This window comes from Falco rusticolus, chromosome Z (genome assembly GCF_015220075.1).
Source record: "Falco rusticolus isolate bFalRus1 chromosome Z, bFalRus1.pri, whole genome shotgun sequence".
Taxonomy (NCBI): Eukaryota; Metazoa; Chordata; class Aves; order Falconiformes; family Falconidae; genus Falco; species Falco rusticolus.
The window spans coordinates 84,702,154-84,727,820 of record NC_051210.1 but is presented as its reverse complement, the minus strand read 5'-3'; the positions used below and the strand labels follow the sequence as shown (position 1 = coordinate 84,727,820).

At 40.6% G+C, this 25,667-nt stretch overlaps 1 protein-coding gene across 6 annotated transcripts; it reads left to right on the top strand.

Annotated features, from left to right (window-relative positions):
* Positions 1-250: 250 nt before the first annotated feature.
* On the top strand, positions 251-24,935 carry LOC119141014 (protein ERGIC-53-like). Of its 6 annotated transcripts, XR_005101798.1 has the most exons (15): positions 779-983; positions 2,149-2,303; positions 2,397-2,504; positions 5,708-5,769; positions 6,456-6,555; positions 10,966-11,089; positions 11,449-11,507; positions 12,205-12,337; positions 13,956-14,149; positions 14,299-14,369; positions 19,204-19,357; positions 20,106-20,227; positions 21,860-21,928; positions 22,902-22,946; positions 24,319-24,935. XR_005101798.1 is itself a non-coding variant. In XM_037372672.1 (14 exons), exons 1-13 carry the CDS (start codon positions 794-796, stop codon positions 21,894-21,896), a joined length of 1,509 nt encoding a protein of 502 aa, XP_037228569.1. In that variant the 5' UTR covers positions 779-793; the 3' UTR covers positions 21,897-21,928; positions 24,319-24,935. The 6 variants fall into 6 exon arrangements, 5 of the variants coding, with proteins under 5 accessions (XP_037228571.1, XP_037228569.1, XP_037228568.1 ...); XM_037372672.1 differs by lacking the exon at positions 22,902-22,946; XM_037372671.1 differs by lacking the exon at positions 24,319-24,935 and having other exon boundaries at positions 22,902-23,558.
* The last annotated feature ends 732 nt before the right edge of the window (positions 24,936-25,667 follow it).

Here is a 25,667-nt window from a genome sequence, read left to right as displayed (position 1 = left end):
ATGGGCATGAAAAAAGGTAGCACAAAACACAAGGCGGGAAAGAAACAGAAAAAACCCGCTCCCCTGCTAACTGTTCTCTAGCGTGAGGCGGCCGGAACGGGAGAGGTGGCGGTGCGGGCTGCGCGGCCCAGCCGCGGCCTGCGGCGCTGTGAGGACGGCCTGCGCCGGGCCGCGCCCCCGCCCCTGTGGCTGCCGGCCGCCCCCCCGGCTCTGCCCGCGCGGGCGGCACCCAGGGTTCGCTCTGCTCCCTTCCGCGGAGGAAGGCTGGACCCCTGCGATGCGAAGAACAGCACCGGTGCTGCTGCAGGCTTCCCGACGGACAGAGCCCGCGCAGCAGGTCCCTGCCGAGGGAGGCGGCCGCGCCGATGGGGACCGCAGGCCATCCCCCCGCCCCCGGCACTCTGGAGACGGTGGGTGGCACGCAGCCGTGCGAGAGGCCGAGGTACGACAGGCCGCACGGCCGCGAGGGCTCCGCGACGCCCCGGCTGCCGGCGGAGAGGCGCGCCGTCGGCCGAGCCGGCTCCCTGCAGCCGCGGCCCCCGCGTGAACGCCCGAGGGGACGGGCAGCTCTCCCCCGGCAGCGCGCACGCCTCCGTGGCTGCTCGCCACTGCTACAGGCCAGGCTCCCTCACACGCACCACCTCTCGGGCTCCCGGACCCCGCCGCCTGCAGGGCGGGGCCCCCCGGCGCGCCGGAGGGAGGCAGCCTGGCCCGCCCCTTGCCCCGCCTCCGCGCGCGGCCAATCGTGTGGCGCCCTGTTGGCTGTGCCCGGCGTCCCGCGGCACGGGCCAAGATGGCGGTGTGCGCGCAGCGGGGTGGCCTGGCTGCGACCCTCCTCGCCGCTACGCTGCTTGCCCTCGGGCTGGCAGCGGAGCGCCCGGCGGCCCCTGTGCCACACCGCCGCTTCGAGTACAAGTACAGCTTCAAGGGGCCGCACCTAGTGCAGGCGGACGGGACGGTGCCGTTCTGGGTGCATATGGGCAGTAAGTGCCGCGCCGCGGCGGCGGGTGCGCAGCCCTCGTGGCCTGAAGGGAAGGTGCGGGAAGGAGCCGCTCTGGCCGGGAGCCGAGGGACGCGGCGGCGGGGGCAGGCGCCAGGGGTTCCGGCGGGCGTCTTGCGGGAGGAGGGCCAGGGCGAGCGGGCCCAGCCCGGCGGCGCGCCGCGGGGCACGTACCGCGGTGGCTGTGCGACGCCCCCGAGTTCCCCCCGCGGCGCCTCCCGCGCGGCCGTCGTGGCGGCGGCGGTGTGGCGCCGGGCCGGGCCGGGAGGGAGGGGGTTCGCCGCTGCGGTGCGCCCGGGGCCGGCTGCCGGTCCCCGCGGCACAGCAGCGCGTGGTGCTCGCGCAGCGCGACGTGGCAGACACGGCTGCGTCGTCCGTAGGCGCCGTGCGGGCCTGGCCTGGCTTGGGAGGCACCGGGTCATCCCTCAGGCCACCCGCTTTTTAAGACGTATGGGTGCTGACCCGTGCACTGGGTTCCGCCGCAGCACAGTTCCTCTGAAGTAACTTATGCCGTGGTTTTATTGTTTGGTGGACTTTAGTTTATATTGGTTAATTCACGAGTGCCGACTTTTGACCTTATTTGACATTATGCCACAAGCAATGTGGAGGAAACTGTCTATAGACAGATTTTTCCTGCTTTTTTAATCAGATAATCACAAAAGTAGATGTTATTTAACGTAAGTTAATTAATTTATCTAAATGTGTGACTAATTATTCTTTTAATTAGAGAATCAGAACCTCTGTCTTTAAAAAGCAGAACAAAAATTTGTCACTTGTTAAACAGTATGTGGGATACAGCAGAAAGCTAAGCCTGAGGTTTTTTTGTTGTGTTTGTTTTTTTAATTAATATGTATCCTAACAGCAGGACCAGCATTCTCCTGAAGTTTTATGTTGTGGTCCCAAATCGAAGGTGATTAAGCAGTAGTAAGGAAGTTATTGAAAGTAAAGGTGTGGGGATTTGGGTCCCGTCCCCTCCCCCCCCCCCCCCCCAAAGCAGTTGAGTACTTCACTGAAAAGTTTGTTTTGAAAACTGTTTGCTAATTGAGGAGACCAGAAAATTTGAGTTTTGAAGATTTGTTAATTGGCTAGTTAAGCACTTGCAATACTTTCTCTTTCATATATTCATTGTTGGTTTCTTTCCTTTCTAGATGCTATACCAAGTACAGATCAGATTCGTGTAACGACATCTTTGAAAAGCCAAAGAGGGTCAGCGTGGACAAAAAACAAGTCAATATTTGAATATTGGGAAGTCAAAGTGACCTTTCGAGTTACAGGAAGAGGCCGCATTGGAGCTGATGGATTGGTATTAAAAATTCGAGCTAACAAAAAGAAAAAAATTTGGCATGCTTTAAAAAGTTATTCTTGACTTACAGCTCTTACTTGCTTTCTGTAATAGGCAATCTGGTTTACAGAAGAGCAAGGCTTGGAAGGTCCTGTTTTTGGGGCAGCTGATAAATGGAATGGTGTTGGAATTTTCTTTGATTCCTTTGACAATGATGGAAAGGTTAGTTGGGAGTAAAGGTTATAAATTAATTTCCTGCCTGTTTTGTACATATAACCTCGGGGCTGGGGGGGGGGGGGGCAGGGAATGGGGTCGGAGCAGGAGAAGGCGTAATTTTCCTCCTTCCCCCTTTTCACTTTGAAGGGATAATTTAGAATAGTCAGGTTTGTCTTGCAGAATTTCTACTAGACTTTTTCACACTCTTTTCTTTTTTCTTTCCTTTTTTTTTTAAGCTTGAAACTTGAAGCATAACACATAACTAATTGGTTTGTGTGTTAAATTAAATACATACATAAAAGCTGAAATTCAGAATGTCCATACGCAATTTGAAATGTTGATATATCTGAAGATGTGTGGTTTTGAAGAGGCATATTGTACAAAAATATGACACTGTGGGAACACAAATTTCTGTGTTTGTCTTCAGAGATGCTCCTTTTCCTGGAGCAGATCTGCTTTGAGTAGTTCAGCAGCAAAAATTCTGTAGCAGATGGGGGTGGCAGTTGCTGTTTTGAATTTCCAGTTTTCCAGTCCAGAATGATCCTGGGAAACTTTAACAATACATAGTATGTTTGCTTTGCTTTTTTTTGTACTTCCTGCACTACTTCAGCTTCCTTTTAGATGTATTTTTTTAGGTGTACAGGCTTTATTCCTACAGATGGCTTTTGATATACAGCAGACTTCTTCATATATCAAAGCTGGAAGGCTGAAGGTGACAATTGTTTCTGATCTTCAAGGACAAGACCTAGAATTAGAGTATTGTTCAAGTAATGAAGAATTTTTTAATCTTTTTTTTTTTTTTCTTTTTTTTTCTGACTTCTGGCATACATATGGGCACTTGCAAAGTTTAACTGGCAGAGGATGCCTTCTACCAAAAACTCATGTGGACAACACTGTTCACCAGAACTTTGATAGCACTGGGGCTCTTGATTGTGACAAGTTTAGTTGGTGTGGTGTGAAACCCTTTTTCAGAAAGTGATGATATGTCACTTCCAGTCAAAATAAAAGTCCTCTGGTCTGACGTGTCTTAAATACTGGAGTTTGTAAGACTCATTTTAATGACAACCTGTTAACTTTCTTCGGTGCCACTATGGAGTAATTCTTGTTGCTGTTTCAGTGTGTTTGCTGGAAGATGTTTGGTGCTGTAACTGGTCCTCAGCTTAATATGCTAGCATCCAGAACTAGACTTCATCTAGTACTGCCAATTCAAAGCACCCTGCTTATGAAGCTGATTAAAAACTCCAAAGCCTTTTTTCTCTTCCTTCTAAGACTGTAGATAATACTAGAGTTGATTTTTTTTTTTCTCTGTAGAAGTAGTGACAAGAGCTTCTTCAAAAAATAAATAAACTTTCATAGTTGTGAACACCTGAAATTGTACAAACCGCACTAAGTATCACAAGAGTTTACAGCACATCTTTCCTGTGACCTTTGGAGGCAAAAAAATTAGAAGTTATTCCCTGCTTTGGATTCTCTACTGTCTTTCAAGTTCTTGTATGTGCTTGCATCTAGACATGATCCCCAGTGGAAATTGGTCTGCCTGTTGACCACTAGGATTGAATACTATACTATATGTACTAACACTATATGCAGATATGCTCTGAACTAATTCAGTATTACTGTTGTTAAACTGAAATAAATGGTAAGATGATTAGACTGAAGTATTCCAGTGGTACTGAATAGGTAATACTAATGATGTAATAATGAAGGTAACCAAACTCCATTGCTTGAGAAGTAGAAACACTGATATATTTCTGTATACCAGTGTTTTGTTCAGTGGTTGTGATCTATGTGATAAAGCAAAAGAAACAGATCATTTGGTGGTTGTGGTTTTCTGTGAAGACAAAGGACCACCTGCCTCACTACTGTGAACTGGGAAGGACATTATTTCTTGAAGTCTTGGAAGTCTTGAGGCTTTTTTCTTAAGAGCTAACGATCTGTCTAGCAGGACGGTATATTCCTTTATGTTGTGTTTTAACCCTGGTAGGCAGCTGAGCACCACACAGCTGCTTGCTCACTCCCCCTCTCATGGGATGGGGGAGAAAATTGGAAGGGTAAAAGTGAGGAAAACTTGTGGGTTGAGATAAACATGGCTTAACAGGTAAAGCGGTGTGCTCCAGCAAAGCGAAACAAAGAATTCACTGTTTTCCATCATCAGGCAGGTGTTAGGCTCCAGGAAGAGCAGGATTCCATCATGCATAATGATGACTTACAAAGACAAATGCCGTAATTCTGTGTGCCCTGCTTCCTCTATCTTCCCCAGCTTTTATGGCTGAGCATGATGCCATATGCTCCAGGTTATCCCTTTGGCCAGTTTGGGTCAGCTGTCCTGGCTGTGGCCCCTCAGAGCTTACGCCCCCAAGCCTGCTTACTGGTGGGGAACTGTGAGAAGCAGAAAAGGCCTTGAGGGCTGTGTAAGCAGTAGCTGAAATGTGGCTGTGTTATCAAGACTGTTTACATCATAAAGCCAAAATGTAGTCCCTTAAAATCTACTAGGAAGAAATTTCACTCTATCCCAGCCAAAACCACTACACTTGAGGAGATGATGAATTGAAACATTGAAGGGGGAAGGGAGGTTAACTGTTGAAATCTTGTGCTCTTTTAGAAACTGGAGTTTATGAATAAACTCCTGGAAGCCACTGGGATAGCACTGCAAATCTGTTCTGCCCTATGTTAGCTTGTCCTCATCCTGTAGCAGTTTAAATAACTGGGGATGTGTTCAACAGACTTTGTTTAGTCTCTGACAGATAGTTCCTGAGGTTTTTGTCATGACTGTGGCAAGGTCAGCAGGTTGTCAACATAGTGTCTGTTTGGATGGTTTTCCCAGTGTTATGTTGCCAAAGTTGAATGTATAAGTCGCCTATTAGTTTCAAGATCTGTATCTTCACTACATACAAATTTCTACTGTCTGTGGCTTTTGCATTTCTATATTTGTCAAATTACTGTAATTGTTAGCATATACAGGAACTTAATTTGTATGAGTTTTTTCACCCCTAACTATTCAAAGAATATAGCAGTCCCTTGCAAAGCACACAGTGTGACGCTGTGACTCAGTCATTTTGCTTTTGTAATCCTGAAGTATAGAAAGAATAAAAACACCTGTGCTTTACTTGTAATGACTTTAAGTGTTTCATCACAGAAAGTCTATCAGTGATGTTATTTAAGTTTCACTTCAAATTAAACTATTGTATTTGTTTGCTGTTTTTTTTTAGAAAAACAATCCTGCAGTGATCGTGGTAGGCAACAATGGAAAACGTCTGTATGACCATCAGAAGTAAGTTTATTTTCAGTGGTAATGATAAACGGTTGCTTTTCAGTGATGAAATTTTGCATGAAATTCTTTGAGAAACTTTATAAAGGTTTCTTTCATATGAAACTTTGTTGTTTCCTTTACATTTGAATTTTTCTGTTTGCTAAAACACTGTTTTGTTAGTAACAGCACAGAAACTGGCAACTGATGGATATTTAAATGGCCTGTGTCCTTTGGGGTGGGTGAGTCTGGAGGTACAGACTTTTTACCTCTTCATTGCTTAAGGATATTTTCCACACACAGCTAATAACTGATGGAAGTGACTAGCTGAAAGCTAATTGCCCGTTACTGAAATTATTTGATTTCTGTTTTTTTATTGTCGGCAACACACTTGCCACCTTTTTGGATTCTCTGAGAAGAGAGGTGTTTAGCTTAGTTGGTACAGCCTGGACTGTAGCTTATTTCCATCTCAGTTCACAGGGACGGCAATATTCCCCATTACTGCATTCTGTCTATAATTTGTCCTGTGTAGAGCATCTAGTCCTGTTGACCCCAGGCTTCAAAAAAGCTCAGTGCAGTTGTGGGACAGTTTCTGAAAAACTTGCATATTGAAAAACTATCGTGATGTTGCTTAGTGATACACTGATGCTTTTTTGTCTTAGCTGATAAATCATAAGATATAGTTTTATGCAAGTTGTCTTCTTGCATAGTGATGGTTCCACGCAAGCATTGGCATCCTGTCAGAGGGACTTTCGTAACAAGCCCTATCCTGTTCGAGTAAAGACAACATACTACCAAAAAACGTTAACTGTAAGTACTCTGAAATAACATAATTGCTCATGTCTTTCAGGTTAAGTGTGAGATTGTTATGAAAACCCAAAGACCCCATGTGTTAATTCTAATATTCTTAAAAATGTTGAGCTTGGTAGCAGAAGTTCGAAGGAGGTACAGTATGTTCAAATCCTAGATGAGTTCTTTTAGCTACCTTAGTGCATCTAATTTCCTGAGCTGACTTAGCAGGTATTACTGGTTTTTTCTGATGTTACTTAGGTGTCATCTTGCTGACAGACTCATATCTGCTCACACCCTCCTGTTGCTTTTATTTGCCTGTAGAGGTGTCCCAAAACCAGCATCTGTTCCTCAGCTTCCTGGTGGTTGAGCAGCTCCTTAACTTGAACGGTATTTCTCAAGCTGATCTGAGAGCTGCAGAGGGCTTCATAGCTGATTGTAAGAGGTTCTTGAAATGTGACTAAAATCTGAGGCTCACTCTTTGACAGTAGATTTAGATTTGCTGCTTGAGGCTTCCCACCTTCCAGAAATAACAGGACTTTAAAGAAGATAGAAACCCATTGGTACAAGGGAGCATTCAAGGGTTCTTGAATACTGTTCACATGACTATGAATTCCTTCTAGATAAGGAAAGAAAAACATTGATGTGGTGTTGGTTGCGATGGCTATAAAGCGTGTGTTTCTTGGCTTCTGATTTCTTCAGAAAAGGTGCCGATAGGTATTAGCCGTAAGTCACACAGCTGTCATTTTGTAGTAGAACTTTTTCTAAAAGTAAACATGAATGCACCTAAAAGAGGGTAGACCTTGCACTGTGTTGTAATGATAAAGGCCATCTGTTACTCTTCAATGAAAATAAAATTTCAGACTCCAAGGCTGCTTTCTTTTTGAATGTGCCTGGTCCTTTCTTATCTAGGAGCTCCTCTGGCCCAAACTGCTAACATTAGCAGTTCAGTAAATGCATCCATAGAGAAGGAGAGAAACTCCCTAAGCTTAGAGTCAGCCTAAGAACAATAAGGGATGAGTCTTCTAGATCATACCAAAAATCTGTGTTGCCTTTACTGGGATGCATACTTTTGATAGACTGGGCTTTAATTATCCCCAAGGCAGGGATTTCTTGAAACACAGTTGATGTTACTACGCCATGATCAGTTATAGAATAGATTAATTCTGTTTGGAAGGGACTTGGAATGGTCATCTAGCCCAACTGCCTGGCCTCTCCAGGGCTGACCAAAAGTTAAAGCACATTGTCAAGGGAATTGTCCAAATGCCTCTTAAACGCTGACAGGCGTGGGGCATTGACCACCTTTCCAGGAAGCCTGTCCCAGGGTTTGAGCACCCTCTTGGTAAAGAAATGCTTCCTCACATCCAGTCTGAACCTCCCCATGCGCAGCTTTGAGCCATTCCCAGGCACCCTGTCCCTGGATCCCAGCGAGAAGAGCTCAGCACCTCCCTCTCCACATCCCCTCCTTGGGAAGCTGCAGAGAGCAACAAGGTTGCCCCTCAGCCTCCCTCTCTCCAAACTAGACAAGCCCAGAGTCCTCAGCCTCTCCTCACAGGACATGCCTTCCAGCCCTTCACCAGCTTTGCCCTTCTCTGGAGGCATGTGAGTACCTGAACATCCTTCCTGAAATTGTGGGGCCCAGAACTGCGCACACTGCTCAAGGTGAGGCCATACCGACGATAAATACAGCTACAGAGTCACCCCTCTTGAGCCACTGGTTCTGCTGTGTTTGGTGCACCCTAAAATGCAGTTTGCCCTCATTGCTGGATCATTTTGAGCCTGCCATCATCCAACACCCCCAGGTCCCTTTCTGTAGGACTGCTCTCCGCTCTGGCATTACTCTGTCCCAGGTGCAGGATCCAGTGTTTCTTATTCAGTTTCATGCCATTGATGATGCCCAATGCTCCAGTCTGTCTAGATCCCTCTGCAGGGCCTCTTGTCCCTTGAGTCAACAGCACCTCCCAGTTTAGTATTATCAGAAGACTTGCTAATGGTAATTCAACTCCTGCATCCAGATCACTGATAAAAATGCTGAACAGCACTGCCTCTAGAATTGAGCCCTGAGGAACGCAGCTGGTGACTAGTCACCAGCCAGATGTACCCCAGTTCAGGTCAAGCCTTTGAGCCCTGCCATCCAGCCAGTTCTTCACCCAGTGCACCATGAACCTGCGTATCTCACAGCTGGACAGCATGTCCAGAAGGATACTGTGAGCGATAGTATCAAAAGCCTTACTGAAATCCAAAAGAACTATCTCCACCACCTTCCCTTCACCCACTGGGTGGATGGCCTTCCTGTAGGATATCAAAGTAGTTAAGCAGGACTTCCACTTCATGAGCCCGTGTTCACTGTGCCTGGTGATTGCATTGTTCTTTAGATGCTTTTCGGTAGCACTCAGTATGATCTTCTCCATATTTTTCCAGTCACTGAGGTTAATCTAACAAGTGTGTAGTTTCCTGGGTCTTCCCTCATGCCCTTCTTGTAAATTGGAATAATGTTTGCTAGCTTCCAGTCAGTGGGGACCTCCCCAGACTCCTAAGACCTTTGCTAGATGGTTGAGAAGGGTCCTGCTGCAACATCCACTAGCTCCTTCCACACTCTGTGATGAATACCATCTGGCCCTGTGCACTTGGGAACATTCAGCGGGTACATCTTGTCCCTTACAATTTTAATGTCCACAAATGGAAAGGTCACCGCTCCTGCAGCCGTGGTCATCTGACTTGGAGGACCAGGCAGCCCAAGGTCTATATTGGTACAGACTAAGGCAAAAAGAGTTGAATGCTTCTGCCTCTTGTTCATCCCTGTTTGTCAGGTGACTATCTTCAACAAGTGTTGGTCTAATGTTTTCCTTGAACCTCCTCTTACTATTAACGTACTTCAAAAAGCCTTTCTTGTTGTTTGACAGTTGCGTTGACCAGCCAGTTTCAACCCTTGTTGAGCTTTTGCCTTTTGTGTCTTCTCCCTGCATGTGCAAACCATGACTCTGTAATCTGCCTGTGAAGTATGAACTTGCTTCCAGAGATCATACAATTTCTTTTTCCTCTTGAGTTCCAAGAGGATTCTGTGTTCAGCCAAGCCCTGCTTGCTTGACTTCTGACACAATGGGATTGCCTGCTGCTGTGCAAGCAAGGTTCTTAAAAGAAGAGGAAAAGAAAAAAAAAAAAAAAGTGGCTAAAAACTGACCAACAGTCATGGACCCCTAAGCCCTCAAAAGCAGTTTCTCTGCTAACTGCTTCTTGGGTAGCTTAAACTTTGCTCTCTTGAAATCCAGGTTAGCAACTCTGGTGATGTTTTTTCTCATTCCAACAAATATTTTAAAATCTACCATTTAGTAATTGCTGTGGCTAAGACAGCCATCTACCATCACACCTCCCATGAGTCATCCTGTGTTCACAAATAACAAGTGTAGGAGGGTGCCTTTCCTAGTTGCCTCACTGAGTACATGTGACAAGAAATTATCTTCATCTTCAGGAATTTCCTAGATGTGCTTGTCACAGCACCGTGGTATTCCGAGTTGATGTCTGGAAAGTTGAAATCTCCCATAAAGACAAGGACTGCTGATCCAGGGATTTCTCCTAATTGCCTATAGTGCTAACATCAGTGCTAACATCCTGGCTAGGTGATGAGTAGTGGATGCCCGCAATGACATCTGCTGTTCTCCATCTCTCTAATCCTCACCCAGAGGCTCTCAACCACATCATCTCTTAACTGTAAGGGCTGTACAGTCTAACCTGTCAGTTATGTATATGTGCAGCTTTTCCACCTTGCTTGCCCTGCCTGTGCATCCTCAACAGCCTGTGCCCTCCATCCCAGCGCTCCAGCTGTGGGACTCATTCTCCCAAGTCTTACTAATACCAATGACATTGTAGCTCTGGGAACAGACCAGGACTTCCAGTTTGTCCCATTTGTCTTATATTGAGTGTGCTGGTGTATGAGCATCTCAGATGTGGTCCTAAACCCTCAGTGTTCCCTGGTTTAGGAGCACATCTTAAATTGATGGCTTTTTTTTTTTTTTAAATAAGATAGTTAACAGCATAAATGTTCCCATTGGCACCCTCAGGCAGTGCTGTGCCATCCCTTGGCTTACGTTCACCTCTCCTGATAGTATCCCTTTCCCCATATGTTCCTTCCCATGCACTAATTTGCCTTGCTGCTTCTTTTAACTGAAATGAATACATTTTTATATGTCTCAATTCTGTGCAGCGTGTCCTCCTAGGTGCTGAACGTTGAATCAGGCCTTTTTTTCCTTTTTAAAGTAGAAAGCTTATGCATTTTCTTTGTATAATGTGTCTTTTCAGAAAAGAAGTAAGTTCTGGTTTCTAGTATCAGATGCCGAGTTACCTGAAAAGTTGTAGTTATGAGCATTACTGTAATCTGACAAAGCAAGTAACACAGATTTATGTAGTAAACATTGTAAGTGTTTATCCTTTTAGGTATTAATTAACAACGGGTTTACTCCGGATAAAGAAGACTATGAATTTTGTGCAGAAGTGCAAGATATAGTATTGCCGTCACAAGGATATTTTGGAATATCTGCAGCAACAGGGGGCCTTGCAGGTAGCAAATGCTAAAAATTGTGACAAATGATGTGGGAACTTGCAGGGCTGATGAGAGAGTTTTTTACTGCTAGTGTTAATCCGTTATACCAGCTTTTTACCACAATGATGTACTTAATCCTCTCCTATTCCCGAATTACTGATATGTGTAGGCCTTTTCCTAGCTGGAGCAGAAGGACTTTCAATGTGTCCCGACAAAGATACTGTGTAGTCTCATTCTCCACTAGATAAACTTTTGGGAGGACTTTGGGAGGATGTTGTTGCCTGAAGATCCTTGGAAGTGCAGGGTTGACTTGGGAATTTGTAATGTTTAGCAGTACAATTAACAGTGGGTTTTTTTGTTCTGTTTGTTGAATACAGATGATCATGATGTCCTGTCTTTTCTGACCTTCCAGTTGACTGAGCCCGGGAAGGCAGTAGTAAGCATTTTTGTGCATAATACAGTGTTGTTATATGTGTTTTGTATATAGCACCATATAACAATATTTTCTTGGAAGTCGTATTTGGCATCCCTGTTTCAGGGATTTTTGCATCTAGTTGTGCTGTCATCTGTTTTAGAAAAATGAGACTAATGCTGTAATGTTTTGGTAATATTGTAATAGACATTTGCAAGACAAGAATTCTTGAAGCAACACTGAATCAACAAAAATCCTGGTATTTAATCAAAACATGCAGAGAAAACAAACTAAAAAATACACTTTGTTTGAAAGCAGACAAATAATGTTCTTGCTTTCAATTTTGCATACCTCTAGAACAGTTCTGTACTGCTAAACAGGATCTATCCTTGTAAAACTTAGTTTCTTTTTAATCGCAGAAAGTACAAATGTATCAGGGGAAAAAGCTGTGGGTCTCCCTAGGAATGTCTGGTTTCTTACTTCAACTTAATATATTAATGTGCTCCACTAATTGTGTTTCAAATCAGAAATCTGAACAGCCTTGCTGGAGAATAAGTTACGTAGGAGTGTCTGGTTTCTCACTTCAACTTAATATATTAATGTGCTCCACTAATTGTGTTTCAAATCTGAAATCTGAACAGCCTTGCTGGAGAATAAGTTACGTAGGAGTGGTGGAGAACATGAAAAAATCTCTCCCCCACCCCTTGATAATGTTTTAAAGTCAACACCAGATGCAGAAATTCCTCAAAAAGATAAAGAGAAGTATCAAGAAGAGTTTGAACACTTTCAACAAGAACTGGATAAAAAGAAAGAAGAGTTTCAAAAGGAACATCCTGATGTGCAAGGGCAGCCAGGCAAGTTATTTGAGCAATTTTTCAGTTGACAAGAAAAATGTTTACTTTCTGGGATATTCAGAGCTAGGGCCTGATACTCTGATCTTACTAAGCTCCTTCTGATCTTACTTACTTTATTTAAGAATCTTTGGTCTTTCGTTTGCAAAGTGTTTTCTGAAATACAAAGTCCCTTTTGTCATGCCTGGATTGAGAACAAAACAAACCACAGAAACATGATGGGAACAATGAGAATCTGTATGGAACAGTGGAAGAGAGAGAAGGTCATGCATCCCTGGCTGTAAAGTGATGATTAAGGAAGCACAGCCTCTTTGGTTATTTGAAAATTTATTTGAAAGGTCATCTTTTTGGTCTGTTTCTGCACATTCATAGCAAAATGTTTTTTTCCATCTTGTTTTATGGATGGTTATTAAAGGTGGGCTAGTGGATATGCTGAAATGTCCTTCCTTGGAAAATCTTAATGTTTGCCTAATACTGGATATATAGTGAGTTCGGTCAATTTCAGGACCACAGCATTAGCTGGAATACAGTGTTTATTCATGTTGGCTAGTAATGACATTTCAAGCTTGATATTCTTAAAAACTGTGGCTGTTATTTTTACATTTTAAGCTATTGATAAGAAATTTAATGTTGGCTGGGTAAGGCAGAATTGCCCTTTCCACTTGCAGCTCTCAGCAAATACTGGTTTAAAGATATTTCACACTGGAACACTTTTTTACACTGTTTTCAAATTATACTTAATTTAGGAAGATTGCAATAATGACTCTTGCCCACTTTTTTTGAGTGTTTAGCTAAAGTGCTTAGACTTTGTTCTCCTATGGAACATGGTGGGGGTTTTGTTTGTTTGCTTGGATAGGTTTATTTATATTTTAGAGCTAGGCAAAAAAAATCTACTGATCTGAAAATGTAATGGAAGCCAGTCTGTATCTTGCTTTTGTGGATTGAATTGGCTGTATTTGAATGCATACATATCAGGAATGTACTGTGGGCATCTGGACCTGAAATTTCAGGTTGTCATTTTTTTTGCACAGTGTTAAGTTGTGACTGTTCCAAGGGTCCTACACCATTTTATCTTCATCTGTGCTTTTGGAATATTGTCCAGCCTTCCATTGAGAAGAAAGAACAATCTTTTTGCCACATAGTCTTTTGGCCTTTCTTTCTGGATGTTGAAGCTGTAGAGGAACTTGCTCAAAATGTGCAGTCACTTGTCTATTTCAAGCTACATTTTACACCTTACTTTTTGTAAAAAGTAGCTGTTACTTAATATCTGCAAATCTCCTCTGAAGGGTAGTTGGTAATGCAGTGCTAGCTTATGCAAAAAATTATGCCTCCTAGTAATAACAGCATCTTGTTTCCATTATTTTGCACGTTGCCACTGTATTAAAATAGGAACTCTGAGATGGAGTCTGGGTTTGAATGTGTGGTTATCTCTGTTCATTTGTTGTGATCCCATTTGGGTATCCTTTGCCGTGGCAATGGTGATAAATAAACATCAAATACATGAAATTATCAGAAAAAAAGTAATCCGTGTGGTAACTTGAAGGGTGCAAGAAAAATGATACAGTGCAACTTAAGAGGAATGCATGTATGTTAAGAACTACCTGTACTTTTTCCTTAACAGCAGATGATCTTTTTGAAACTGTAAGTGATCGTGAGCTGAGACAAATCTTTGAGGGGCAGAATCGAATTCATCTTGAAATCAAACAGCTTAATAGGCAATTGGACATGATTCTGGATGAGCAGAGGAGATACGTCTCTGCAGTCACAGATGAGATTGCTAAAAGAGGAGCTGGTTTTCCAGGTCAACAAGGACAGGTAAATTAGAAAAACAACAGCAAACAAACAAAAAAACCAAACCCAAAAAACACTGTGATTGACAGCTCAGCCTAATTTCAACAGCATGATTGATTTGCTTTTTCTGAGATATACTTATCTTTTTCTCACCCACCCTTTACACCCTCCAGGTTTCGCAGCAAGAGATTGAGACAGTTGTGAAAACTCAAGAAGAGGTCATTAGACAAGTAAATGAAATGAGGTAAATACTTCCTAAATATTAAGGCTGTGTTTTGAATTTTATGTTATTTTCCACCTTTTAAATCCTATTTATTATTTCAGTAGGAGAATACTGACAAAATTCTCTGTGAAATTGAAATTTCTGTCAGTTCTGTAGTGATAAATTTGTGCATACATTTAATTTCTATAACTAAATGAACTCAAATAATGTAATTAAGTTCATGTCCCTAGGGTGGCTAAGCCCCCTAATTTGCCTTTTTTAATTATTATTTATTTTTTATTGTAAGATTCTAGTTGAACAAGTAAGTCCAGTCCCTCTAAAAAAAATCGATTTCTGCTAATGTGATAACCTGCTACCTCATGAAAGGTTGTTGCTCTGATTTTGAAGTATTGATAACACAATGAGCATAAATGCCTTCAACTTAGAGCTAGTGAACCAGAAAAAAGTGTATTGGAGTATCTTGTTGATATACTCAATCTACTCCTGATATCCTGATTTTATTTTTTATTATTATATAATATTATTAGTCTATAATATTATACTTGGACAATATTATATGAGATATATTTGAAGTTTTGCTTAATGTAAACAACCTGTAAAGGCATGTAAGTAATTGTGAGAAGTAGTTCTGTACAAATGAAATTGTATATGCATTTAATAAGAATTGTTGAGATTTATTGCTTATTCCTCTAATTACATTTTTGGGGGGGGCGTTAAAGTAGTTCTTTCTTCAATATACACATATATTTTGTCTTTTGAGTTTTTTCCCTTATTCTGTTGTGACTGCCTAAAGCTCATATATTGATTATTGCTCCATAGGGGTCTCTTTAAGTGTTAGTGATTTGTGTATCGCAAAAAGTATGTATAGTTTTATGTCGAGTCTCTCAGAATTCCAGTGTGTATAAGCATTGGAGAGGCCTCTTCTTTTTTTTTTTTTCTTCTTTTTCCTTTCCCTTGTAGATTAACCTTTTTCTATCAGTAGGAGTAGGGCTAGGCCTTGAGAGAGTGTTGCTTCTTGATGGCAGCTGAAACAAGGGTCAGATATGGAAAATATTTAATGTCCTTTCTTGGCCTGAACTTTGAATAATAAAGGGACAAAAAGTGCAGTTTCCACAGTCCTGCACCAGTGAAGGAGTAACTTAGCCCATCAGTACAGTCAGGGGACTGATCAGCTGGAAAGTGGTTTTGCAGAAAAGAACTTGAGAATCCTGGTGGACAAGAAGTTGGATGTTGGGCAGCAATGCACTTGTACAGGAAAGACAACTAGCAGCATCCTAGGCTGAGTATTGCCGTTGGGTTGAGGGGGATGATTCTTCCTCTCTACTCAGCACTGGTGACACCACATCCGGAGTCCTGTGCCCAGTCCTGGGCACCCTGGTACAGAAGGGGCATGGACATACTGGAAGGAGTCACGTGAAGGATCATGAAAATGATTGAAGGGTTGGAGCATTTGTTGTATAAGGAGAGGCTGAGGGAGCTAGGATTGTATAGCCTGGAGAAAAGGCTTGGGGGTATCTCATCAGTGGGTATAAATACATGACCTTGGATGTGGTGAGGGTGATAGAAACAGGCAGACTCTTCTCACTGGTACCCAATGACAGAATGAAAAGCAACAGGCACAAACTCAAATACAGGAAATTCTGTGTAGACCTGAGAAACTTGTGAGAGTGATGGAACACTGGAATAGGTTGGTTGCCCAGAGAGGTTTTGCAGTCTCCATCCCCGTAGATACCGGAAACCCAACTTGACTAAAAATTCTGTGGTTTGTTAGGTGCTAAGACACACTGTCATACAGCACTTAAGGGGAAAAGAAAAAAAAAAAAGGACACTAATACTAAATTACTGTAACTTACACTTAGATTGTGTAGTAAACACACAAATGTGTTTTTCACGTCCCAGTGTATTGTGTAGACTGTTTTAGTAATCTTATCCCCATTTCTTGTAGGTTAGAGAAAATTTGAGTGTGTTGATTGGTTCTTTTGTCAGAGGAGTTTCTGCCAGCGAACTTCCTCAGGAAATCCTGTATCTGCAGGGATGCTTACAAGTTCCCAAGTGGTTAATAATGGTGCTTTTTAAGATGCAGTTTTTAAAATTGATGGAGAGGTATGCTGTAGCTTTTCAAACCATGTTACCAAATGAAGTGAAAATCTTATCTTCTAGGTACTATACTGCTAAAATGTATTTGAGAAAATTCCTGTGTTTGGTAGAGGTGCCTGAGTACTGCTTCTAAGACATTCTACAATTGCTTTCTTTAGCAGGAATGGCTTTAAGTTGGTTTAACTCTTCATTTATAATAGTTAAAACATTCCTTACCTTGGGCTTAAAAAAAAGAGAAAAACAATTACTACAGCTGTTTTTTTCCTGGGCAGCTCTGAGTGATTTATCTAAGTAGGTCAGGTTTTTTGTAGAATGAAGATTAGAGTGCTCCAATTTTACACTTGTTCTTCCATGAAAGCTTTTAATGTTAATATTCTTGACAAATCTTTATGCCTTGCAAGCAAATTAGATTTTCTTGTTAGCATTGGCAGTCTGTCCTTTTAGTGACTTACTAGGTAGGAGTTTGCGTAACATCATCTTCATACTTTTCTTAGATTAAAGAAATGTTTTATTTATAGATAAAAACAAACAGCCTGCTGTTGCATTGCTGGTCATCTTGGAGGAAAAGGACTTACTAAGTAATTTTCTTGTCAAGATTTGTGGATTTCTTAGTCATCTGATTATAGAAGAATCTTGCATGAAAATAGAGTAGAAGCTATCAGCATGGTATTGTTTGTGCAAATGTAAATGTAAATTAAATTTGATATAGACCATGTCTATTTAAGAAGTTATTTTGCTTTTAACAAACAGTGGATCAGTCTGGGGGAAGGTGGGTGTGCAGATTTCTGTTAATTGCATAGGGTGGTGGTATTAGGAGGGAGAGGAACAAAATGAGTGTCACACATGTTCTAGCACAGAAAATAGCAGGGCAAGATAAACATTATGATGGATGTGGACAGGCAGAATTGGTGTCAGCATTTATTAGGCAGTGGTCATGATGGTGGTTGCATGGGTTTGCATGGGTCTTTTAAGAAAAAAAACCTTCTGGTGAAAAACCTACTTCTAAAATAAGTTATTGTAACACTAATTCCAAGTACAGGTAAATATTAATAAATAATTAATAAAACAACAATACAAAAAATAAAATAATTTCTGGGTAATTTATATGCTAATTTAAGTTGGATACAGAGGAGGGTTTTTTTGCGTTCATTTTGTGTTCCAAACCAGAAATGTAGAATGAGAGGTGAGAGAGCTGCTTTGATTAGTTTTGTTTGAAGAGGCTTACAGAAGCAAGCAGCTGGGTTTTGGTAACTTCTTTTGATAACTTTGCAATATTAAAACTGAGCTTATTGAGGTAAACATTGAGAGTTTTGCAGAAGTCCATGGGTAACTCCATCTGGCCTAGAGTGCAGTATATTATCCAGAATACCCAAACACGTAACAGTGGAAAGTGATTGATCTAATGTGTGCTTGGAACTAGGTTTGACAGGAAAGGGTGAATTCTTTGATCTTTTATCAGTTACTGAAGGTGAAAAGAAAATATTTTTTTGGTTATGTGGGAAGTGTGCAGAATCCTGTTAGTCTAGTATATTAAGTTGATTTGTGTGATTAAAGTGATATTTTTAAGAAAAAATGGTAGTCTTTAGTGTGAAGAAAAGTATATTGTTAATCCAGCATTTAGTAGGGGCCATAATTACTAAAAGCCTTATTTTTAAAGTGGTGTATCTCCAACTTGATATAATTGTGTAGATGAATTTAGTGTGTGGCTTTGACTTAGTTATGTGATTGCTTCAAGTGATTTAAACAAGCGGCCCAGTTCTTATAATGGAGCAAAAGTTGCTGTAATACTAATACAGTATACCTATGCTTGCAATTTTTACTTCTGGAGAGTTACCATTCTATGGTAAATTGCTGACCACTGTACAGAGGGTTAGGACTGCACCTTGAAGGCATTGAAGTAAGCTCTCATCTGAACAAAATATAAAGTTTTAAGTAAATTAAAAAGAAATCCAAATACATTTTTATTTAGTCTGTTAATAATGGAGAGTTTAACATTCATATGATAAGTATTTTAGCTGTAGAATAATCCTCTTTGCTACTGAAAAGAAACATCACTGTAGGGGAAAATTATATAAACATTGATTAGAGATTAAGGGTGGTTTTTTTCTCTCATTGACTAGTTTACCTCAAACAAAATTAGTTATGGAGCCTCAACTTTTTATGGATTTAATTTGATTTGTTGTAGAAGCAAAATTAATTCACATGAACACAATATTAAGTATTATGACAGTGCATATTCAGAAATGAGTTTCTCATATAAATGATAATCATGAAACAAGGATGTATCTAAATCTTTTCTTATCCCTAAAGCCTCTTCCTTATTTTTATTTCTTACATGACTGCTTTTATTTATTTATTTTTCAAACAGCTTTTGGTTTTCTTCAAAGATTGCATTAAACTCTGCTTATCCTAAAGCCTTGGCAAGAGCCTCAGATAAAACCACTTGTCTTAGACTTCATCAGTCAGGCAAAGCAGATGTCTAGCAATAGAATATTTGCCAGATCTTGTTTTCAGCATGACTTTGGGAGGTGGTGCACTGTACAAATGGAAACTGTGTGCAGAATTAATTATTTTTTAAAAATAATAGCTTAAGGAATTATTTCTTGAAGGTGTTCTTCGAAGCTAGAAAAAATGTCTTCTGCTTTTTGGGGCAACTATGCATTTCAAACTAATTTTAAAGGACTAAAAGGTGTCCAGAATAATTGCTGTTTGTGGAAAAGCTGTTCTGTGCTGAAAGATGTTTTGTGGTTTGTTTCAGAAATTCCATGGCTGATACTCTGAAGTTGATCAGTGGAGCTCAACATCCTGGCTCAGCTGCAGGAGTCTATGAAACAGCTCAGCACTTCAATGACATCAAAGAACACCTCCATGTAGTGAAGAGGGACATTGAGCATTTAGTACAACGAAATATGGTAATTTATGTGCTGGTAGTGTAAAGCGTGACTGTAATGCTTCCTTATTTGGCTGTTAGTGAAAAGCTAAGATGAGCCAGCATGCAATTTACAGAGCAATTAATCCTTCATTAAGCTGCTTCGCTAAAACTGCACTGCCTTGACCTACCTGCATGATCTGTGTCTTGATGAGAAGTTTTGCACAAAGAGCATGACTTTTAGTCTAATTTCCTGTGGAAACAAGGTCAAGCAATTAGGTTTTCTGCATGCTCTTTTTTGTGTTTGGCCCTCTACTTTGACAGCTCTGTGCAGAGGAGATTCTATGTTGCTTTTGCACAGAAGGGAGAGCTTTAATCAGGGGAAGCTCTTGCAGATTCTGCTTAAGATCTCCAAGTGTGACAGGTGACTGCATTCATGTTCAGGTGCACCTTAGTCTAGCCTGAGTAGCAATTAAGCTGAATTAGCTTGTGGTCCCATAGAAGGTTCTTGATTTCTGGGTTAATTTACTAATGATTTGTTCTTTCCCCTGTAACCTCAAATTAACATTGGTCAGTTTATCTAAGAAACATAAAGGTGGAAAGGGGAAAATGAGACCAGGAGTAGGTTTGATTTTTCAGAGTAGTGTCATTTCTGTCTTGTTTTCTGCTTGTGTTCCAATTTTTCAATCATGTTGCAAAGGCCTTTTGTTTCATTTCTTACATTTAAGTCTTTTGATGGCATGCATGTCTTGTTTGCTCTTTTCTCAAATACTGTTTTTCCTGGTTTTTAGCCATCTAGTGAGAAATTGAGGTGTCCAGACTTGCCACCTTTTCCATCGTGCTTATCTACAGTGCACTTCCTCATATTTGTAGCAGTGCAAACAGTGTTATTCATTGGTTATATCATGTATAGGTGAGTATGTTTTTGTTTAAAGACAACAGGGCAAATGTTTTTTAAAACTTCTGACTGGAAATGCAATTACGATGATATGTTACATTAATCTTTAAAACATTTAGATTGGAAGAGATTGTGGGAGGTCTGTAGTTCAACCCCTTCCTAGAAGCTGGGTCAGCACTGAATTCAGACTGGGTCACTTAGTGTTCAGACTGGTCAGGTCTTACAAACCTCCCAAGAATGGAAATTTTACCAGTTATGGACCCCATCGGAAATGTTAAATTACCATAGCGAAGTTTTTATTCTCCCCCCATCCCCATGGTTTATCTAGAGTGAACCTGTCTGGTTTCAGTTTGACTGTTGTATCCGTAAAGAAATGGTCCTTGTCTCCTCAGTAGCATCTTGTGGGTGTTAGAAAACTGCTGTTAGACTGCTTGAAGCTGCCTTCTGTCCAGGGTGAACAAGCTCACCCGGTTCCCTCGCTTTTCTTCTCTTTGAGGCATGTTCTTCAGCTCTGGACCAGTATCTTTGTGGTCCTGTGCTGGACTTACTGAAGTTTATTAATAATTCTAACAAAATCTGATGTGATTTTTTTTTTTTTAATTATTTTTTTTTTGCTATGTGTACCTACAAGCTATTTATCCCCTCTTACAGATTCCTTAGGGAACTTTTTTTGCGATACATATCCTTTCATCCCTTTCCTACATATGAAACTGATAGTGTATGGACTTTTTTTTTTCTTCCTAAACTAAAACTAATTGGGATGTTTGCTCTCTTCCTCCTTCTTGCAATGGTTGTAGTATTAAAATTAAATTTGTGCTGATGGAAAGGAAACCCTATTGAGAGTAAAGACTTACTTGGTCATCTTCCCTCCTGATTCTTACACACACTATCAGGATAAGGAGTAGGGACCAAAATAGCTGCATTGCCCTTCAAGGAGAAAATGTGGTTTGCTACATCTATGGAAGGATAATTGGTATCAGTATAAGGCCAGTGCTGCTGATTGCACCAACTTCTATTGTGTGTCTGCTTCTCTACGGAGTGGAGAGAGTGCATTTCTTATGTATGTCATGTTATGCCATCAACTGGAAAGATGGCTTCTAAGACAAGTGAGGAACTGGTCCTCCAGTTCTTTGTGATGCCCTTGCCGCATTAGTGTCTGTGTGCTCGATTCACACACTATATATATATATATATATATATATATATATATCTCCATAAAGAGAATTAAGTATATTCCATGCCAGAAGGAAAAGGCAATCCCATGTCAGGTAAATTCTTTCACTGCTTGATTGCATGTTTCTTTTTTGAGGCTAATTGGATACTGAGAAGCTGTAGAAAATTAAAAATCAGTTTGTACTTTTTTCTTTTCTTTTCTTTCACATTTTCTGGCTTCTTTCCAGAATGATTTGTTTCCTTCTGTGTCTGTTGCAAAATTGGAACTACAGTGATGCTGCCAATGTCCTTGTAAATAGAAAAAGTTATGTCCTGTTTTTGTGATGTGACTTATATTTGATTTCCCTAAGTGTATGTTGACAAAGGATGGAATATTTTTAATTCCCAAATAAAGGAAATATTTATTTATTTAAATCAGTCAGCTAGTTTTATAGTATAGGTACTTAAGGAACTCTCTTCTGCTTTTTCTTTCAGAAGTCAACAGGAAGCAGCAGCCAAAAAATTCTTTTGATGACCTGTTCCTTTTGTGTGTACATAACAGCAGTATGTATGCACAGAAAATTATACACTTTTGTAAATGAGGGAAATTTTAGTGTTTGATATATTTCAATATTGTAAATTATTGAATTTTGTTAGTTTAAATGAGAACTCATTTTGTTTGTTCATTCAAAGTTAAAAACAGACTGGGGAGCAGTGGAGCAAACACGAGATAGGAGAAGACTGTGGATCCTATCTAAGTCTGTGTTTTCAGCTAACTTTCTCATAAATACTGGGAGGCAGATGCCATATTCCTCTTCTGTTAAGATTTCAGGGGAAGGAATTGAAACACCCAGATTTGGTGATAATTAATTATGAGAATTGCAGGTGATGATCTATGCAGAAAGCTTGCCTCTAAGTGTTGTGACATACCAGTTTAAAAAAAAACAAAACAAGCAAACAAACACCACCCCACCCCCCAAAAAAAGCGAACCACCACCTTTAAAAAAAACAAACCAAACCAAAAAGAAAAACAAAACAAAAACATCAGCAAAAAACCCTCCCTCAATAACTGGTTGTTTTGGGGTTTTTTTGGGACGGGGGTCAGAACCTGTTACAAACATTTCATTTGTTTACCTTGGATTTAGTAAGAATTGGTTAATCCTAACTCTTTGTTAAATATAGATACTTTTAAAAGTGTGGACACAAAGACAGGCCTTCAACAGTCTGACTGCTGATACCTGACATCGAAAACAAACTAGACAGAACCAGCAAACAAAGGCTTATCTCCTTATTTTGGGTTTTGGTTTTGGGCAGTGAGAGAAAACATGATAAAACAGTTCAAGTATATTGTGGAACTGATTTCTTTCTTCTAGCTTCAAGTCTGTCTGTAATTTTCTGTGGATATCTGTGGAACTTTCTGAGCAAAGATATTATTGCTTTGTACCTCTTCAATTCTGATTTTATTAATGATGTATTTAGTGTATTAATATGTCTTTACTTTTATAAAGCTGTCTTGTCTTTCATGTGTCAAATACAGATGCTTTGGTTTACATCTTGACATGGCAAGTATTCTAAACTACAGGTATTGATTGAGTGTTAACCCACTTCTTCACAAGCTGTTGCTTCAGACGTGTTTGTTAATCTGAAAGCTACTGTAGAACCAATATTGTGTGTCAATTCCTGCTTTAATATCAAAAGCATAAGACTGAACATGTGCTTTTGATATTGTTTATCAGGTGAACGTTTGCTTCAGGAAAGAAAGAAAGCAGAGAGCCCAAATTAGGAATGTGAAATTAATTAATTTTGCCTTGTTTATACATCTGTGGTAACTTTGTCCTTGAATGGGGTGTGTGTGTGTGGAGTTAGAATAGGGGGGTTTTGATTTGTTTGGTTGGCTTTTTTAATTCTATGAAATACACAAATGCATCAAGATATTTTCACTTCTAATTATTGTTTGTCTGAATCTGCAAAAGTTGTCTGGAATCTAGCATACTGCTACTGTATTCCTACAGTCTACTCCCTTGGAGTGTAACACATACTGCCAAATTCACTGTAATGAAGAACACTTCAGTATTGTGCCTGTCAGTTTGGAGAAATGATAAATCTATGCAATATATTTTGTTACTTAAAATACTGTCTCCAAAAAGTGCATGTCTGTGCTATGGCAATAAAATTATACTACCTGCACCACCTATTTACAGGTGTACAGTATGTAGTATACTGTAATTGGTATAGATTCATTTCTAAATTGGAGAAGATTTTGCTGTACTAATTGGAGAAACTACTGCCTCAAGCTAATCTTGCTGGATAAATAGAGTAAAGGGGGGGGGGGGATGGGGGGGACCCACAAACTTTTCAGATAAGCCAGAATAACAGGAGTAGGAATTTATCCATTCAGTTCTTTCAACACCAGCAAATATTTACAGGTGCCTTGAGTCTAAGCTATTACAACTCTGACTCTTCTATACTGAACTTAATATATTTTCTTAAATTGTTCTGAAAATGTACACTGTTGTTCCTTTCAATTGCAAGCCTTCCTGTGTCAGTGCAACACCTAAACAGAACTCTCTCACAGCAAGTTTTGTGAGACCCTTTATACAGAAAGGCTAACAATTGTATTTTGGTAAGTCGGTGCATATATCTGACGTAATGAGGAACAGCTCTAATGTGTCAGCTGGAGGAAGCCTGTATTTTTTGTTACTGTGAATTTATCCAACCATAATTTTGTTTTAAAGCTGTAGCAGCCCGTATTTTTGTCTGTTTTGTTAGAAGGCTGGGGATGGTGTCTAGGCCTGCAATTGTATCTTCAGTGTGAGGCTCAGCTTGTGTGTTATGCTGCTAATAGATCTGACATACCTCCCACGTGCAACTAGGAAACTTTTGTATTAGGGAGCAGAAGGTCTAAAGTGTAATATCCCAAAAGTGGAAACTTTGCTTCATGCTTCATTTCACAGTCATCTCTCCTTGGAACTTTCATATTGCTTCGTCACTCACTGGATCAAAGGAAAGCTCCCAATTGCCCAGCTTAAATTTTGTCCTGTCTGTTTTGGAAGTGATAGCAACAAATTTGGACTTTAAGAATGTGTCAGTCAGTGTAGCCTCCTGTTACGGCTGGCTACTAGAAGTTTCAACACTGACTGTGTTTGATTCTTATGAACTAAGATTTCAGGACTAGGAGGAGAAGACGCATTGGAATCCAGTTTGATAATACAGGGGAGAACAAGTCTAATAATTGTATTTGAAGTGTGGATGACAAGTAGCGAATATTTGGCAGTGACAAGAGAATCTCATTGTACTCATCAGGTTGTATTAAATACATGGTCATAGCTGAATCTTTCAGAAGTAAAACTTATATTATGGTTTGTAAATTAACTAACTTCCTGTTTCAAGAAAAGCTGACATTTATCAATGCATCAATTACTGTAATACCAGACTTGTCTACTGTTGGTGGTGGTGGTTTTTTTTTAAATTCAAACAGCTGACATTTTCATGTTTGTTTCTGACTAATGTAAATTGACACTTGGGAGTTCAGAGATAACCTTATCTGAATAAAGATGCATATTTTTAGTAAGTTTTTTTCTTTTAATTTGGTACATGTCCATGAAATCCAAGCAAGTGTATTTGAAGCATTCTTTACCCTGTGTTGTTCAGAAAGTTTGAACGCTTTGAGATCTGGGTTCAATCCTATCTGATACTGGAGAGCTGATGGCATTCAGAGGCTGAGGCTGCACCTGTATTGAAGAGACATGACTGCTGATGGTTACAAAGGTATGCTGAATCCAGCCTGGGTTCATTCTGTGTGAAGGGATTATATCCTCTGCATTGCAGTCTAATGCAAGAGTGAATCTAACCTAAAAGATTTGCTGAAAAGCTTGTGTTGCATATTGGACTTGCCTTCAGTAGTAGACACTTGGGTCAAAATGTAAAGTAGTACATTTCCTTCTGTGTCTTAACAGCAAATTGAGTTGCTTGCTGGCTGCTTTGAGAATACAGAGTACCACATTTTTGTGAATTGAAGACTGCTTGTATCTCTGAAGTTTGTTCTTCAGATTCCCCAAACTGCTCTGCTGTCACCTGGGTGCTCTGCTCCTGTTTGTTGGAATACAGTGTGCCTACCCAAAACAAGTCAGTCTGTCTCCTTGTGGTTGTTTTGTTTTGTGTGTTCTATCCAGTGTGTGTCTGTGGTAACCTCCCACAGGAAGATTACAAATTCCCTCATGGATCATCACTTTCCCCCAGCCAGGAGCAGTTTCTCTAATAGGTGGAGGAGAGGAGTCTTTAATTGAATCTGTTCAAGCTGAGA

Coding starts and splice junctions, on each gene's coding strand:
- LOC119141014 (XM_037372672.1), top strand. CDS start 794: ATGGCGGTGTGCGCGCAGCGGGGTGGCCTGGCTGCGACCCTCCTCGCC. Junction 2,304..2,396: donor GCATTGGAGCTGATGGATTG/GTATTAAAAATT, acceptor TTTCTGTAATAG/GCAATCTGGTTTACAGAAGA. Junction 12,338..13,955: donor TGATGTGCAAGGGCAGCCAG/GCAAGTTATTTG, acceptor TTTCCTTAACAG/CAGATGATCTTTTTGAAACT.